The following is an 18666-nucleotide window of genomic DNA, read 5'->3' as shown; positions in this document are numbered from 1 at the left end:
AACCAACCCAGCCCAACCAACCCAGAGAAGGCACAGAGATGGGGGATACACCTGAGAGAGGCGGAAGAAGAGAAAGGAAGAGGGAGGGGGAAGAGTGAGAACAGGAGCAATGGAAGGAGAGAGAGAAAGAGATGGAGTTAACAATTTGGCTTCAGAAAGGCATAAGATGATGAGATGATAGGAATAGACAGAAATAAATATGAAGAGAGAGGAGGAAGAGACAGAGAGTGAAAGAGTGTCCGGGTACCTCAGACAATGCAGTGCCTATGCAGTATACAGTGCATTCGGAAAGTATTCAGACACCTTGACTTTTTCCACATTTTGTTAGGTTACAGCCTTATTCTAAAATTGATTAAATCGTTTTTCCCCCTCATCAATCTACACACAATACCCCATAATGACAAAGGAAAAACAGGTTTCAGAAAATGTATTAAAAATAAAAAATGGAAATATCACATTTACATATGCATTCAGACCCTTTACTCAGTGCTTTGCTGAAGCAACTTTGGCATTGACTACAACCTCGAGTCTTCATGGGTATGACGTTACAAGCTTGGCACACCTGTATTTGGGGAGTTTTCCCATTCTTCTCTGCAGATCCTCTCAAGCTCTCTCAGGTTCAATGGGGAGCATCGCTGCTCAGCTATTTGCAGGTCTCTTCAGAGATGTTCGATCGGGTTCAAGTCCGGGCTCTGGCTGGGCCACTCAAGGACATTCAGAGACTTATCCCGAAGCCACTCCTGTGTTGTCTTGGCTTTGTGCTTAGGGTCGTTGTCCTGTTGGAAGGTGAACCTTCACCCCAGTCTGAGGTCCTGAGCGCTCTGGAACAGGTTTTCATCAAGGATCTCTGTGCACGTTGCTCCGTTCATCTTTCCCTCGATCCTGACTAGTCTCCCTGCTGCGTAAAAACACCTCACAGCATGATTCTCCCACAACCATGCTTCACCGTATGGATGTTGCCAGGTTTCCTTTTGGGAAACTTTTTTGGGACCCTTCCCCAGATCTGTGCCTCGACACAATCTTTTCTCGGAGCTCTACAGACAATTCCTTCGACCTCATGGATTGGTTTTTGCTCTGACATGCACTGTCAACTGTGGGACCTTATATAAACAGGTGTGTGCCTTTCCAAATCATGTCCAATCAATTGAACTTACCACAGGTGGACTCCAATCAAGTTGTAGAAACATCTCAAGGATGGCCAATGGAAACAGGATGCACCTGAGCTCAAATTCGAGTCTCATAGCAAAGGGTCTGAGAATACTATCTGATTTTTATTTGTAATACATTTGCAAAAATGTATAAAAACCTGTTTTCGCTTTGTCATTATGGGGTATTGTGTGTAGATTGATGAGGAAAAAAATTATTTAATACATTTTAGAGTAAAGCTGAAATGTTGAGGGGTCTAAAAAAAGTTGAGGGGTCTAAATACTTTCTGAATGCACTGTATCTTAATGTCTTTGACGTGTTGTCTTGCAGGATTACTTAAAGGCCTTGCTGCAAACAGAATGGTTGATTTGGAGTGGATTTTTTTAACACAGACTTCCTTCTTTTAATTTTGTCATGAAGGCCAGTAATGTGAAGTGCATGCAATGTTGTTGATCCCTTTGTATTTTCAAGTATTGTGGTCGCAGCATTATGTTATGGGTATGCTTGTCATCGGCAGGGAATGGGGAGTTTGTTAGGATAAAAATGATTATGAAAGCCTTCAGTCTTCTGAAAACCTAACCCTGGGATAGAGTTTTCTTTTCTGCAGGACAATAACATAAATTTCAATGCCAAAGACACACCAGAATGGCTTTCCAAGAGGTGTTAAGTGTTCCTGAATGGTCCAGTCTCGGTCCTGAATTAAATATGCTTGAAAATCAGAAACAAGGTATGAATATTACTGTCTATCAATGATTCTCAACCAAGTTTATTGAGCTTGAGGAATTTTGACAAAAACAATGTATATTTGTAGCCCTAAGAGTTGTGCAAAGTTGGTATAATCTTGTTAAAAATTATTCACAGCTGTAATGGCTGTCAAAGGTGCTTCCACCAAAAATGTACTCTGGGGTGTGAATACATATGCAATCTAGACATCGTTGTTTTTAAAAATGGTTTAATCCCTTTTTAGATGTAATTTTAAGGCAGCAAAACGAGAAACCTGTGAAAGGGGTGTATAGACTTTCACTAGCGGCTGTACATCACCACGCCCCCAGAAACCAGAGTCACACTATACACCTACTATAATCACACTATACACCTACTATAATCACACTATACACCTACTATAATCACACTATACACCTACTATAATCACACTATACACCTACTACGCAGCCCTAATTGTCAACAATCACTCAGCAGTCCGTTAGCTGTCAAAGACCTCAGTGACAGGCAGAAAACAAGAATATCATTTAAATTCTAAAAATAGAACAGCATTGGCTAGCTAGAAATGTCTCTCCCTCTCTGCATTCTGGCTCAGGCAGTGACTTGCTTTGGGAAATTGGTCGCTACTTGAGAGAAAAAAAGCCCCTTCTCTCTCTGCAGCCTGTGTCAAAAAAGTGTCTGGTCTCTGCAAGCGATGATGTAATGCTCGCTACCCTCCCTCCTGACTGGTGCTGCCTGCCCCTCCTGCCCTTCCTCAGGCGCATGAGAAAATAAATATCCAATTTGGAGCCGTAGAGGAGGAGAGTGGGGGAATGCAAAATGTCTGTTGCCTTGGCTACCCAAACGAGTCATCACTACCCGCAGACGCGGGGCCACATTTCTCGCCGGTGGATGGATATTACTGGTGCTCAACGCTCATCCTTGCCTCCATTCATTTGGAATACAATATAGCTGATTCACCTCAGGGGAACGACTAGGCTGGCATACTTGAAAGTCACGACTCATAAATGAAAGGCGGGCTGCGAATAATATCGATTAATCAATGCCAGTGTGACCGAAAACTAAATAGAGCGTATCATGCTAGGAGAATATTGCTGAATGTGAAAGTGACTCGAGTGACCTGGAAGAAGAGTGACTTCAAGGTCACCGTTTCAATTCTAACCCGCACGGCTCCCGGCATTGGTGTGCGTGTGTTGGGGTTAAGAGACACAGAATGTGTGTAGTGGGATCAGGGTTGGGGCTAATATGACCGCTTGGCCGAGCTTGGGTGGTCTGGGATTGGCTTGGAGTCCAATGTAACCTCCAATCAATTACACAGTGCAGTGGATAGAGAGAGAGGGTTTCTATCTAACCTACTCTATACCATGGCCAGATATAGTGCCATATTTCCTGTATTCAGATTGAAAATGCTTTAGCTTACATGAAATGTACATACAGTAAGATGGAAAATTGTCTTTGGCTTGTTGAGAGCTTGGGACTGACTATAAGGTTATATCTGCAAAAGATGATTCTGAGATAATTGGACTTAAAGTTCCAAACCGTTACTGGTTTGAATGGTGTTAGCCAGTGGCATAACTTAAACTGGGGATAAGGGGGGGAGGGGTTGTGCATTACTTCAGTGTGTATGAGTTGAGCTCTTTGTAAAAGCAAGCAGAGCAGAACATTGCTGATGTACAGTTGCAGTCGGAAGTTTATATACACTTAGGTTGGAGTCATTAAAACTCGTACTTCAACCACTCCACCAATTTCTTGTTAACAAACTATAGTTTTGGCAAGTCGGTAAGGACATCTACTTTGTGCATGGCACAAGTCATTTTCCCAACAATTGTTTACAGACAGATTATTTCACGTATAATTCACTGTATCACAATTCCAGTGGGTCAGAAGTTTACATACACTAAGTTGACTGCCTTTAAACAGCTTGGAAAGTTCCATAAAATTATGTCATGGCTTTAGAAGCTTCTGATAGGCTAATTGACATCATTTGAGTCAATTGGAGATGTAGTTGTGGATGTATTTCAAGGCCTACCTTCAAACTCAGTGCCTCTTTGCTTGACTTCATGGGAAAATCAAAAGACATTTTAGACCTCCACAAGTCTGGTTCATTCTTGGGAGCAACGCCTGAAGGTACCACGTTCATCTGTACAAACAATAGTATGCAAGTATAAACACCATGGGACCATGCAGCCGTCATACCTCTCAGGAGGGAGACGCGCTCTCTCTTCTAGAGATGAACGTACTTTGGTGCGAAAAGTGCAAATCAATAACAGAACAACAGTAAAGGACCTTGTGAAGATGCTGGAGGAAACAGGTACAAAAGTATCTATATCCACAGTAAAACGAGTCCTATATCGACATAACCTGAAAGGCCGCTCAGCAAGGAAGAAGTCACTGCTCCAAAACCGCCATAAAAAAGCCAGACTATGGTTTGCAACTGCACATGGGGACAAAGATCATACTTTTTGGAGAAATGTCCTCTGGTCTGATGAAACAAAAATAGAACTGTTTGGCCATAATGACGTTGTTATGTTTGGTGGAAAAAGGGGGAGGCTTGCAAGCCGAAGTACACCATCCCAACCGTGAAGCACGGGGGTGGCAGCATCATGTTGTGGGGGTGCTTTACTGCAGGAGGGACTGGTGCACTTCACAAAATAGATGGCATCATGAAAAGGAAAATGATGTGGATATATTGAAGCAACATCTCAAGACATCAGTCAGGAAGTTAAAGCTTGTTCACAAATGGGTCTTCCAAATGGACAATGACCACAAGCATACTTCCAAAGCTGTGGCAAAATGGCCTAAGGACAACAAAGTCAAGGTGTTGGAGTGGCCATCACAAAGCCCTGACCTCAATCCTATAGAAAATCTGTGGGCAGAACTGAAAAAGTGTGTGCGAGCAAGGAGGCCTACAAACCTGACTCAGTTACACCAGCTCTGTCAGGAAGAATGGGCCAAAATGCACCCAACTTATTGTGGGAAGCTTGTGGAAGGCTACCCGAAACATTTGACCCAAGTTAAACAATTTAAAGGCAATGCTACCAAATACTAATTGAGTGTATGTAAACTTCTGACCCACTGGGAATGTGATGAAAGAAATAAAAGCTGAAATAAATCAATCATTCTCTCTACTATTATTCTGACATTACACATTCTTAAAATAAAGTGGTGATCATAACTGATCTAAGACAGGGACTTTTTACTAGGATTAAATGTCAGGAATTGTGAAAAACTGTGTTTAAAAGTATTTGGCTAAGGTGTATGTAAACTTCCGGGTGGCTATGGAGAAAGATGATGGGGAGCAAAGTGAGAATGACATAGCTTGGGAACACCTCTTGGATCCTGTAGTCTGACGGGGAAGACTGGGTGAAAGCATGAGGAAGCTTTTTTAAAGCATTCATTTTTTCCAACCTCAGCAGAAAAGTATCCTGAAGACATAGTCAGGCTAAGAGAGAGTGGGAATTGTCACGTTTTCAAACTTTGGGTTGTCATGCATATATAATTATGCATAGCTTATCACATTGTTAATACCGTTATGTTTTTTGTTGCTGTCCAAGTCTTATGCTATCACTCGTTTAGCAACCAGAAGGAGAAAGTGGAGAACCAAAAAGTGTTCCATCTGACATGGAACAAGACAGCAGATTCAGCTGGAATGGCATTTTGTTGTGTGATGAGAGATGGAAATAAAAGTGTGTATGATGTGATCATAGTACTGAGGCCATAAGTCTCTGAGTTTGTAAACCTCACTGTGAATGTTTGTTATCATTGTTTGTTCATTTATAATCCTTTGTTCGTTTTTTAAATTCATGTTTTATTATCATTGTTTGTCCATCTAGAAGTAATTTCCAAGTTTAAATAAATTGAACATTAGGACGCTATTGTTCAAGAGGAGGGACTGTTGGATTCGGGCTACACTTTAAACATTGAGATATTAAATACATGATAGATCAGAAGCATAAGGAGTGAAAGAGACTGGGTTTTATGTCAGAAGTTAATGGTTTTCTGTGGAAAGAGATGGCTTTGGAATGTGTTGGGTGGAGATCTTGGAAACTAACAATGTCACTGAGAGAGACTAGGTAATGTATAACATTTACATTGTCAGGACATGTTATTGTTAGCCATCAGGGATACTCTGGGAGGAGAGGAGACAGTCTTGTATCAATAACCATGACAGCCTTGAGTTGGGGAGGAGTGAGCACTTTGGGGTAGAGGTCAAGTTAGATGAAGTGAGGAAGAACAGATATCACTAAGGTTCTGTCTAGCAACAGAGATGTATTGGATGTTCAGCTGTGGAGGAGGAGGAGACTCAGCCTAGGAGAAAGGGTTAAATATCAGTGCTTGTGCAAATTATAATTTTTTGTCTGAATTACAGCTGTAATGACCCTTTGGGAAGAATTAAACTTGGTTAAGCTTCTCTAGTGTCCATGAATTATTTACTCTGAAAAATAAGAACCTAACAGGGCGCTGCAGGGTAGTCGACCACTAAGGACATGACGGGGCAACCCAGCTTTATTGTGTGCAAGTAAAAAGTGCTCTACAGTACTATTAGTCCTATGATATTAATTATAAGGAGGATTTGCTGTTTTTGTTTTGAGTTATTATTGATTAAACTGGTGGGGGTCGGTCATGCAGGCGGCTCGAGCTGGCTGGTCGGTCTGACTGAAATTTGATATAGAGGATGTCTTAATAAACAATCAAAAGTCTTTGTATTTTTTCAAGAGTTCTTATTTTGTTGGGGTATTGGTTAAAGGTACAACACAATATTTATTATTGAATTACCTTTGATCTAGTTCAGTCTTATGAATCACTTAAACATATTTAATAATGATCTCTTACCTAGCTTGATGACTTTGGGCATTTTTGCTTACTTTTTGTTCTAAATTCGAGACGGCATATTGGATTGTGTAAAAATGCAGGAAATGAGCTTTAGATGCCCAACAAGACCCCCGGCAGTTTATGCCCCCCCCCACTTCTAAAACCAAAATGTCAGCAATTATTTTTATTGTATTCTTTTGCACAGAACAACATGAATTGGGGTATTTAGACTACTATATAGGTAGAGAACATTGAACAAAACAAGGCTATGTCAATAACAACATTTGGACAAAAATGCAGATAGAATTTTATAGTCCCAAGCTCTCATTGCGGCTCATTGGGGTGGTTAGGTAAAGTATAACACTCATTAAGTAGAGAACAGCATCAGAAGGACTGAGTGTACTCAGTTGCAGTGGGACCGCTCTACAGCACAGCTGCGGGTTCAAGTTGCTCTTATAGGTACAGATCTAGGATCAGCCTTTGTATGGCTGATGAGCAGAATTAGGCATGTTCGTTAGGCTGGATCTTGCTGTAGTGTACACCCAGTAGCTCTGTGTGTTCTAATGAACACAAGTACATAAGGGGTAGGGGGTAGGGGTTGACTGTAGAGGATAGGGCCAGACACTCACATTGCACTGTGAGCTGGGCCCAGGCGGACGGGGGCTGGCCCAGGCTGTTGCTGGGGCTGCAGGTGAATCTCCCAGCATCTTCAGGCTTCACGCCGCCGATGATGAGCGAGCCGTCCACCAGAATACTGACTCTGTCCCTCAGGCCACTGCAGAGGAGGGAGGGAAGAGCATCAATACAGAGCCTATAACCACTTCCACAAGTGCAGTTTTCACTTTATCATGCATTAACGGCAATGGGAGATTAGGTGAAAATTCCATTTAAGTGGAAGTTAAGATATGCCCAAATAGCTAGGTTTCCATCCAATTGGCGACAGATTTAACCTGACTATTCTAAAATATGCATAAAAACAATATGCACATTTTCCTACCAGAGGTGTGTTTCCATCAAACTGACTTGTTACGGATAAAAAGGTGATGACTGGTGCACATAAACAACACTTTTGCGCTTTAATTCCCATGTACTGAATACAAAAAACAGAAGTTCAATGTGTTTGTATTGCATTTTCAACTCTACCGATGGTTTTGTCATAAAAACGGTTTCTCTCTAGACAAGAGTTTGCTGATAAAGTGGACAGGGTAGGTTATATGATGAGATATGAATAAGAGCAAGATCATTTTACCTGATAATTGGCAGCAAAGCTCCAATCATCATGTCACCAGCATTCAGGAAATTTCAATGATCATCGTGCACTTAACCACCATTTGAAGTTCATCATGACTTATTTCATCTACCCATAAACTCAATGCTTTTCCAAGTCATGATGGTAGTCCTACAACGTGTCACCGTGCTACTCCACGTTTACTTCAATATGATGGTAATTATATCAATATTTGCACATAAAGGCGTTTCCACCAAAATTGTCGCATAATCAATTTCAAAGACAAAATAATTATCCACCCTTGCGTATTTTGTTTTGTCGAAATAAGGACATTTTACCTATAATTCCTGGTTTCCCTGTGCTACAATAACAGAGAAACCGTCTCCTTATAGCCAAATGAGGGCTCTTCCATTGTCTCTCCTCATCTCCCTTCCACTTAGGAAGTTCCTTCTCTGGGAGCGTGAGGGTTGAAAAAGCCCATAAGATCCTATTTTGTTCTATAGAGTGTACAGGCCACGCATGAGTGGATGTGGGATGACTGGGGGCTCAGTGGGTGGCCCATAATCACAGCTAGTGGAGCGTGGAATGACACAAACACTGTGTCACTTGATATTCCTGTCTCTAGGGACAAGAGGTGGTGGTGGTGAGGGGGGTCTTCTATCAAGTTTCAAGTTTCAATAGCCGTATCATATGTACTGGAGGATACACATGGATACACACTGTCCAACTAAATGCTTACTTGCAGGTTCCTTCTGGACAATGCAACAACAATAACAAATAATAAAAGATAAGAATACGAACATAAAGTAAATAGCTCAGTAGAATTGAATAAACATTTTAGCATCAGTATAATACAGGAAGGCACAATTTATATTCCAATATTTACACATGTATCAGGGAAGGTGGGATTGGGGGTTTGGCAAGTGTTTCAATTGTGCAGTATTAGCAATAGTAAATAAGAGTCTGGTAGCAGCAGTTGTGATGCGTGTGTAGCATAAATGTACAGTTCCTTCAGAAAGTATTCATAACAATTGACTTATTCCACATTTTGTTGTGTTACAGCCTGAACTCAAAATGGATTAAAAAGAAATCTCACTTTTCTACACACAATATCCCATAATGAAAGTGAGAATATGTTTTCAGACACTTTTGCAAATCACACCCGATTCAATACATGTACACTGTTGGCAGCGATTACAGCTGTGAGTTGTTCTGGGTAAGTCTAAGAGCTTTGCACACCTGGATTTTTTAAAACATTTTCAAGCTCTGTCAAGATGGTTGTTAAAAGTTGCTAGACAGCCCTTTTCAAATCTTGCCATTGATTTTCAAGCCTATTTTATTTCAATACTGGAACTAGGCCACTCAAGAACATTCAATATCGTCTTGGTAAGCAACTCCAGTGTATATTTGTGTTTTATGTTATTGTCCTGCTGAAAGGTGAATTCATCATTCCTAGTGTCTGATGGAAAGCAGACAACCAGGTTTTTCTCTAGGACTTTGCCTGTGCTTGGCGCCATTATGTATAAAACAAATCCTTGACGACTACAAGCATACCCATAACATGATACAGCCACCATTATGCTTGAAAATATGGATAGTGGCACCCAGTAATGTGTTGTATTGAATTTGCCCCAAACATAACACTTTGTATTTAGGACATAAAGTTAATTGCTTTGCCACATTTTTTTGCAGTATTTCTTTAGTGCCTTGTTGCAAACAGGATTCATGTTTTGGAATATTTGTTATTCTGTACAGGCTTCCTTCTTTTCATTCTGTCATTTAGGTTAGTATTGTGGAGTAACTACAATGTTGTTGATCCATCCTCTGTTTTCTTCTATCACAGGCATTGAACTCTGTAACTTTTTTAAATTCACCATTGGTCTCATGGTGAAATCGCTGAGCGGTTTCCTTCCTTTCCGGCAACTGAGTTAGGAAGGGTGCCTGTATCTTTGTAGTGACTGGGTGTATTGATACACCATCCAAAGTGTAATTAATAACTTCACTATGGTCAAAGGGATATTTAGTGTCTGCTTCTTTTTTTTTACCCATCTACCAATAGGTGCTCTTCTTTACGAGGCATTGGAAAACCTCTCTGGACTTTGTGGTTGAACCTGTGTTTGAAATTCACTGCTCGACTGAGGGACCTTACAGATAATTATATTTGTGGGGTCCAGAGATGAGGTACTCATTGAAAAATCGTGTTAAACACTATTATTGCATGCTACTTATTATGGGACATGTTAAGCAAATGTTTATTCCTGAACTTATTTAGGCTTGCAATAACAAAGGGTTTGAATCTTTATTGAGTCAATACATTTCAGCTTTTTATTAATTTGTAAAAATGTCTAAAAACAATATTATGGGGTATTGTGTGTAAGCCAGTGACAAACTCTAAAATGTAGAAAAAGTCAAGGGGTGTGAATACCTTCTGAAGGCACTGTGCGTGTGTGTGTGTATGCGTGTGTGTGTGTGTGTGTGTGTGTGTGTGTGTGTGTGTGTGTGTGTGTGTGTGCGTGTGTATGCGTGTGTGTGTGCGTGTGTGTGTGTATGTGTGTGAGTACGTAGAGCCAGTGTGTTGTTCTACTTTTTTCTATCTCTATCTTTATCTGCTCACTGTGTTTCTGTCTACATTATGGTGACGCCATCCAATCCTCTTCCACCTTCCCTGAATGACTCTCTTATTTTCTCTATTTTCCTTCTCTCGTGTCGCTCTACCTCCTTCCTAGAGCTGGGCGAGATAGACAAAAATCAATTTTGCGATAAATTTACCCATTCTTCTGCGATAACGATAAATAAGCGCTAAATTACATTAAATACTTTTTTTTCGTGAGGTGCTAGAGCTGAAGGTTACTTTACATTTTCGGCAGGGCTCTAGACAATCTTTTTCCAGTGTCAAGTAAAACAACTGAGATGGTAGCCTACGATTCAAAAAGTAAGCCATTTCATCAAACATATCCAGGAAATGCTTGATTGATATTTTGGTATGCAACCTGTCAAAATAGGATGCAGAATGATCACATTTCTTTTTGGCTCTTCCGAGAATCTGCCCACATCTTTGTGCATAATGGCCTATAGGTTATATTATTCACCACCTGAGGAAGTGAGAACTCAAAACACTAAGCTATATTGTTAACTCTAAATATGATAGTGTTGTTAGATAGATTCATCAATTTGCCTACATGGCTATCAGTAAATGTAGTTTAATGTCCTACAAAAACTTCCCAGCGCTTGGCCTAGGCTACTTGATATACCGTAGGCCTATTCACTGCAAATGGCGCGCTCCGCTCAGCTCAAAACCATACTAAACACAGCCTCCTCCGGTTGTAAAGTGGTGTATTGAACATGAGAAATACACGACATACTCACAGAAAGCTTTGACTCTCCTCTCTGTAACTAAAACAACAGTAGTTGCTTTTAAAAAATGTATTTTTCCCGCAATAGCATTTTGAGCAACGGTCATGTGCTTGTGCTTCTCAGAATGCATCTTTCCCTCCTCCACGTGCACATTTGGAAGAGAGAGTGAGTGTCAACAGCCCACAGCAGCCCTCCTCCACGTGAACATTTGGAAGAGAGAGTGAGGGTCAGCAGCCCACAGCGAAACAGGGACAGGCAGATACTTTCATAGCAGGAATCAACATAATGCATAGGCTATTACTATTAACCAAATAATGGTTTTAGAACAATCTACAGGAACTTTGTATAGCAAAATCACTGAAAATTACAGAAGTAAGCAAAATGCTTTGGTAAGAGGAAGGGAATGCTAGTGTCAGTAATTTTCGTCCCATCTTTACTCCTTCCCGACCTCCCTCCACTTCAGTCTAACTCGTTTCCCTCTGACTTTCTCCCCTCATTCCCTACTTTGCTTACATAAGCTACACTGTGCATGCACCTCTTTACCTTCCTCCCTTTCAATATTTTTCAATACCTCTCTTCTCCCTAACACCCCCCATCCTTATTCCCTTCCTACTAGATCAGGGGGTACCAGAGCTAAGGCTGTAAGGGGACAACCCACCCTGGAATTGATCTCTGATGTGGGGCAAAACAAATGACCTAGTCGAAACATTGGGTGTTTATGTGCTGGCTCTAAATAAATGAAAATTCGAAGCATATACCTTTTATATTCTGTGCGCGCTTTTCCCTGTGGATATATTTTTGCTAAGCGTCTGGGCCCATCCCCTAAGCATGGTGGATCTGAAGAAACTGAATGAAAGTGTTCCAGTGTATGCGCTATTGAAGACTACTACTTCTATCCTTCTGTCCTAGAGAGAAGATACATTGAGCAAGGGGCATGTAGGGGAAACAGCATTATTAAGTATTGATGGCAAGCTTCCCTTGCATTTAAGCTTTTCTGTTAGACACTATTTCAGGCACTGCTGGTGTTATGCCACTGCATCATCACTTCAGGTGAAGAGGAAGAAAAGCACAATAACGCGGGTAACACAAGAACTCGTAACACCTTCTCTGTGTATGGGTCTAAAATGAGAGAACTTGAATGCGTTGCGCATTCCATATTTATTGTGTATGTGAGTTAGGGCAGGATTTTATTTCAGAGTACTTCAATGTCTCTCAAATGTTACTGCGTGCCTGCACAAGGAGGACAATGATGACCAAACACACTGTAATGTATACATGGACCCATAAATGTAAGCTACTGTATTAGAGGATGTCCACATTGACATGACAACAACACATTTTGACATATCCTTATAGAGTTTTGAACACAGTCCATTAATGGTTGCTGCTGTTCCTTGTTGTGCTAGCTATGGAACATGCTTAAAATAAACTGTCAACTACATTTTCTTTGTCTGAAGCACTTTGTGATAGACAATGAAGATGTCATGGCCTGTAGCGGGAGATGTGCCTATCCTGAAAGACCTTTTTAGTGGAACACACACACACACACACACTGGAAGAACTTGTCCCGATTGATGTTTTTAAATCATTGATGAAGGATTTTGAGGCCGATTCCCTGACATGTCAATGTTTTCAATTTGCTGTTTTATGATTTTGTTATACTCTTGTGAATTCTGTGGTTTTTTACTAGATTACCTGTAGTTTTTCATGTTGTCTGTCTGTAATTGTGTAATGACTTGGTACTGCCTATCTTGGCCAGGACGCTCTTGAAAAAGAGATTTCAAATATCAATGAGCCCTTCCTGGTTAAATAAAGGTAAAAAAAAAATACACATTTAAAACACACACATCCCTTGAATATGGTCAGACAGTGATGGGCCCAATCAGATTACAGGCTCTTGTTCAAGACCCTGTGGCCTGAGGATCACGCACGCACGCTAAATGCATGCATGGATGCGCACATGCACACCGGCACACACATTATATCCCTGACATAATCTCCTCAATATATTCTACATTAGACAAAATGCCCCAAAACAGTCCACATTACAAACAATGATGAAAGTGGTGGGATGGTACAGTATATATGATGATAACACATTTCATAGCAACAATGCATCATAAAACTCCGACCATGTATAGCAGGGGTCTCAAACTACAGGCACGCAAGCCAAATGCTGCCCGGGAGCCTATTCAATGTGGCCAGCGGTTGTACAGTGTGTAGGGGGGATGGGGGATGGAACAGTAATGAACCCGATCATAACTTTACTTCTTGAAGAAGACGTTGTCATCCTCCCAGAACCAGGTGTATGTGAGGTTGCCGGGGTAGGCCTCAGCTAGGCAGTCCAGCTTGGCGTCTTGGGATATGTTCACCGTCAGGTTCTGGGGAGGGGACACAATGAACGGTGGCCCTGGGAGAACAGAAAGCAAAAAACAATGGCAATTAGTTACATTCACTTTATTTGCATGTACTCAAAACACATTGACTTGAATTTAATAGGAGAAGATATGAGAAAAGAATTGACAGAATATAAGTAGACTACATTGGAAGTACATGCAAAAGTGTGAGGTGGAAAACCCAAAGCAGGCTTGTATGAAAACCTCACCTGATTGGTAGGTAAATTCACTTTCAAATTAAACAAATTTCACAAGTTTTCTAATTAACATAATAGCCAATTTCTTATTAAGCAGAAATAAGGTGACATGCTAGCTAGTGTTGTCAAGATAGCAGAATTTCGACTTCAATACCGATACCAGGTTTAGTATCATGATAAACGATACCATCACGATACACGATACCATCACGATACTCGATACCAAAGCAAGCCAACAGCAAAAAAAAAAAAAAAGTATTAGCTAAAGTCACAGAATGGCACTTTATTCAGACAGATAAACTAAGCTACTGCTCTGTTCAATCGTTGGGCATCTTTTGAGTTCAATATCATCAGCCATGAATTAATAAATCAATTATACAATCATACAATCAATAACACTTTGTTTTACGAATATAACAACGTAACAACATAATGATAATTTATTTGAATGGTAAATCTCTATTGATAAACTGGGTTAATCAATATGTAGCCTTGGCCTATTCACAATACAGGTGAATACATATTGAATAGGAGTGTGTGCATCCATTGAGTTGAGGTTGTTTAGGCTCATTTCATGGGGCTACAGGTTACAAAAAATCTCTTTCCCTTCCATTTGGAACTTATTTTATTGTACTGATCAACAACATTTGCATAGAAGTAGCAATCTCTTACTTAATAGAAGTGTGCGCTGTTAAGACCCAGTAATGATGTAATTAACGAGGCACATGCATACGCTGTCAGTTCGAGGGCAAGAATTAAGTGGTGACAATTTTGTGAATTGACGTTCAGCTGTTAGTTAGCAAGGAAAGTTAGCGTACAAAGCTGGAAGCTATCGGTATCGTCTTACACTGTAAAGTGTTCTAGCCTGTGTGGACATTGTTTTGTGAACAGTAATTAACAGTTTCAACCTTTCTACATGCCGTGTTGCATTATTCAAGTGTGTTAACTTCTGTGCAGCATGAGTGGGGAGCAAATTCTAGCAATGAGTAAGTGAAGCAGGCACGAAGTATGCACATTGCACTCAGCGAATAAAGGGGCCATCGGTTGCGTAGATAGACAGACTTGATCCTCAATCAGTATAAAACGTGAGACATATTTGACAGAAGTTCAGAGAGTAACAAAAATCTTATAAACAAACAGTTTTTCATGTTCGATTATCAAAAAAGTACAGAAGCTTTGGTATACTGTGCAACACTAGCTAATGCTAGCGCAATCTCTGTGTTAAGCTGGGGCACGTTATGACATAAGATGACAACAGGGGAAGTGGGTCAGTGTGTGTGTGTGTGTGTGTGTGTGTGTGTGTGTGTGTGTGTGTGTGTGTGCTGTGTCTGTGTCTGTGTCTGTGTGAGAGAGAGAGAGAGAGAGAGAGAGAGAGAGAGAGAGAGAGAGACACAGAAAGAGGAGGCTTCCCACAGATATCACAACTTCCGACCTGACCACGTCACATCATAATGGCACACAGGCTGTAGATTTGGAAGAATTACCCTGCCCATGGTGCAGGGGCCATGAGGAACGTATGCACATAGTGAACACACACCGTGGACGCGCACTCCCAGCTGTGCGCACACACAGTGAAGATTGACACAGTGGACACACACAGTGGTGATACGGTGATACACACAGATACAGTCTCACACACCACCACCGCGCAATGAGTTCATTAAGGCAGGTGGAGCAGAGATCATGTTGACACACATGATTCAGCTAATTAAGGTCCCGAGGAGCAGCTGACCAACAGGTCTTAGAGTAGTGCTGGAGCAAAAGCCTGCACACACAGTATCGCTGAAGCAGTGTACGCACATCCAGACCTACAGTATCAAAACTAAACTAATGAAGAATACCTGCACACTGATGAATGCTCTCGCAGTTTTATTTTATTGTGAAACCACAATATCTATTATTTACCCACAGTAGCTCTCCCGGTAGGGTTGACTGACCACCTGTCTTTACTTTCCCGTGAGGGGATTTGTCTGGTGTGGTTCAACAATAAATAAAAAAAACATTAAAACATTGTCCGAGAGGCTTCTAAACAGCTTCTACCCACAAGCCATAAGACTCCTGAACAGCTAATCAAATGGCAACCCAGACTACTTGCATTGCCCTCCCTTTCTATGCTGCTGCTACTCTCTGTTATTATCTATGCATAGTCACTTTAATAACTCTACCTACATGTACGTATTACCTCAATTACCTCGACACCGGTGCCCCCGCACATTGACTCTGTACTGGTACCCCTTGTATATAGCCCCTCTATTGTTATTTACTGCTTCTCTTTAATTATTTGTTATTCTTATCTCTTACTTTTTTGTTGGTATTTTCTTAAAACTGCATTGTTGGTTAAGGGCTTGTAAGTAAGCATCTCACTGTTGTATTCGGTGCATGTGACAAATACATTCTTGCTTCCTACCCCGCCTGTTGTTATGCCCTCTTGGCAGCTGGCAGTTCTTGTCATTGCCCATCTGCCCTCTTGATAGAAGTAGCTAACTAGCTGCTAGGCTCTCCATTCGACTGGCTGGCAGTTGCAACCTAGGTCTCCATGGATACCAGCATAGTAGGGGTGCTGAGGGTTCTGCACTACCTCCTGAAAATCTTAATTATAAATATATATAATAAATATATATATTTTTGGAAATAATTACTTTTTCCTAAAAGTAGTGAACTGGGCCTTTACTAGTCCTGTATTAGGGGACAGATATAGCCGTCTATAGAGTGGGCAAACATTGCGGCCCCTCCAATTAGTTACATCAACCATTTGGATACTCTCCAGGCATTTCGTCCATGAAATATGAAAAAAACATTACAAAAACATGTAAATAGACAAAACAGATGAGACGGAAGCGACAGCACCCATCACGATTACAGTGCCAGTCCAGAAGAAAAACATTTAAAAAATGCACAACGACGCAAAGTAAAAAAGTACAAGTCTGGGTCTGTGTGGATTACATAAGTGCAGATAAATTTATGCCTCAGTCTTAATTTCCTATTCTTTTCATGTCCCTCCAGTTCTTCTCCACAGCCTAATGTGCTTAACTGTTGCCTGCCATCCCCTGCAATGAGAGGAGGAGACTGCCCAACCGGAACGTTCTGGGAACGCTTTTGTCTGGGAATCAGGCATGATAATATGTCATAGAAACGTTCCGGGAACTTTGATGTCTGGGATAATAATAGGATAATGTTTCATGGACATGACTAAGTATAGGGAGAGAGATGTGCTCTATGTCACTACGAGGAATAAATGGGGTATGCACCTACAGGTAAGGACGCATGTATGTTAACATGGGTAAGCGGTTGGGAAGTGGTTTAAGTGAGCTTTGGTGCAATAGTGGCGAGTGAAGAGAGAAGGAAAGATGGGCCATCTTTCTCTTTTTCAGTCTATGACATTTTATCAGTCATATCAACTCATTTAATCTGTCTGCACCAATGGTGGGAAATCCTCGTAAACACGTCATAACGTGTGCACACAAACACACTCACACATTTTAATCATTTAGCAGATGCGCACACACAATTTTGAGCTGATCGCATAACAGAAGCCACACAAACACACCCACCCACCCACAGAGTCCATCCCCCTCCTTTAGCCAGCTTGGTGATATTGACTGGCAGTATAGTAGTTCTGATCCAGAGCCCAGGGCCTGAGCCTCTAACAGTAGGAGAGTTCTTATCTGGAAACCCAGTGTGTGTGTGGTGTGTGTGTGCATGTGTCCGTGTGAGAGCGTGTGTAGCATTGGCACAGCTGGAAACACTGCCCGCTGCAGATTTACTTAGTTGATCTGGTGACGATCGGATTCAGTGGCTTACCAACAGGGACACTGAATTACCATAATACTTAACCCCAGCGACATCTGCCAATCAAAAGCTACCACTTTTTAAACACGCACCAACAGAGAAACCGACAAAGGTCCAAATGGAAACAATGGTTGTCAAAGCTAAGAACATTAACAACTTCATAGTTAAGAACACTATAACAAAATGAAACGTATTCTACAAGAACCAATATCACTCCCTAAAAACCATAGGGAACAATCTTTGGATAGATTTTCTGAATTCACCGATAAATTGGTCACATTGAAAACTAAAGGCATGGACTTGGCAACAGGAAATAAATGTATTTCCATGGCCAGTGGAAAAAGTATCCAATTGTCATACTTGAGTGAAAGTAAAGATAACTTAATAGAAAATGACTCAGGTAAAAGTAAAAGTCACCCAGTAAAATACTACGTGAGTAAAAGTCTAAAAGTGTTTGGTTTTAAATATACTTAAGTATCAAAAGTAAATGTAATTGCAAGTCAAAGTATAAGTATTTTTTAATTTACAGATAGCCAGGGGCACACTCCAACACTCAGACATCATTCATGAAGCAATGAAGCATTTGTGTTTAGTGAGTCCACCAGATCAGAGGCAGTAGGTTTGACCAGGGATGTTCTCCTGATAAGTGCGTGATTTTCCATTTTCCTGTCCTGCTAAGCACTCAAAATGTAACAAGTACTTTTGGGTGTCAGGGAAAATGTATGGAGTTAAAAGTACATTATTTTCTTTAGGAATGTAGTGAAGTATAAGTAAAAGTAGTCAAAAATATAAATAGTACTGTAAAGTACAGATACCCCCCAAAACGACTTAAGTAGCACTTTAAAGTATTTTTGCTTAAGTACTTTACACCACTGTCCATGACAGAATTAAAAAGCAATTTTAGACTGACCAATGTAGATATTTACAAATACATGCAACTTCAAAAGATACATATAACTAAATTTGGATTTGAAATATTTTGGACATCAGAGCAACCTTGAGGGAATTTTATGTGAGTTGA

General features: G+C 40.8%; 1 protein-coding gene across 1 annotated transcript in view; it reads right to left on the bottom strand.

The window, feature by feature from the left end:
• The window catches only part of LOC106567733 (protein turtle homolog B), a 176517-nt gene that overhangs the window by 49151 nt on the left and 108700 nt on the right, over positions 1-18666 (bottom strand). Inside the window, exons 6-7 of the mRNA XM_014137396.3 lie at positions 13532-13673; positions 7311-7456 (exon numbers count right to left, since the gene is read on the bottom strand). Coding sequence (XP_013992871.1) covers positions 7311-7456; positions 13532-13673 — 288 coding nt within the window. The remainder of the gene's footprint in view (positions 1-7310; positions 7457-13531; positions 13674-18666) is intronic.

The sequence above is a fragment of the Salmo salar genome, chromosome 13 (assembly GCF_965601325.2).
Source record: "Salmo salar chromosome 13, fSalSal1, whole genome shotgun sequence".
Lineage (NCBI taxonomy): Eukaryota > Metazoa > Chordata > Actinopteri > Salmoniformes > Salmonidae > Salmo > Salmo salar.
Note: the sequence above shows the minus strand (reverse complement) of the source record. Positions and strands in the feature narration are given on the sequence as shown.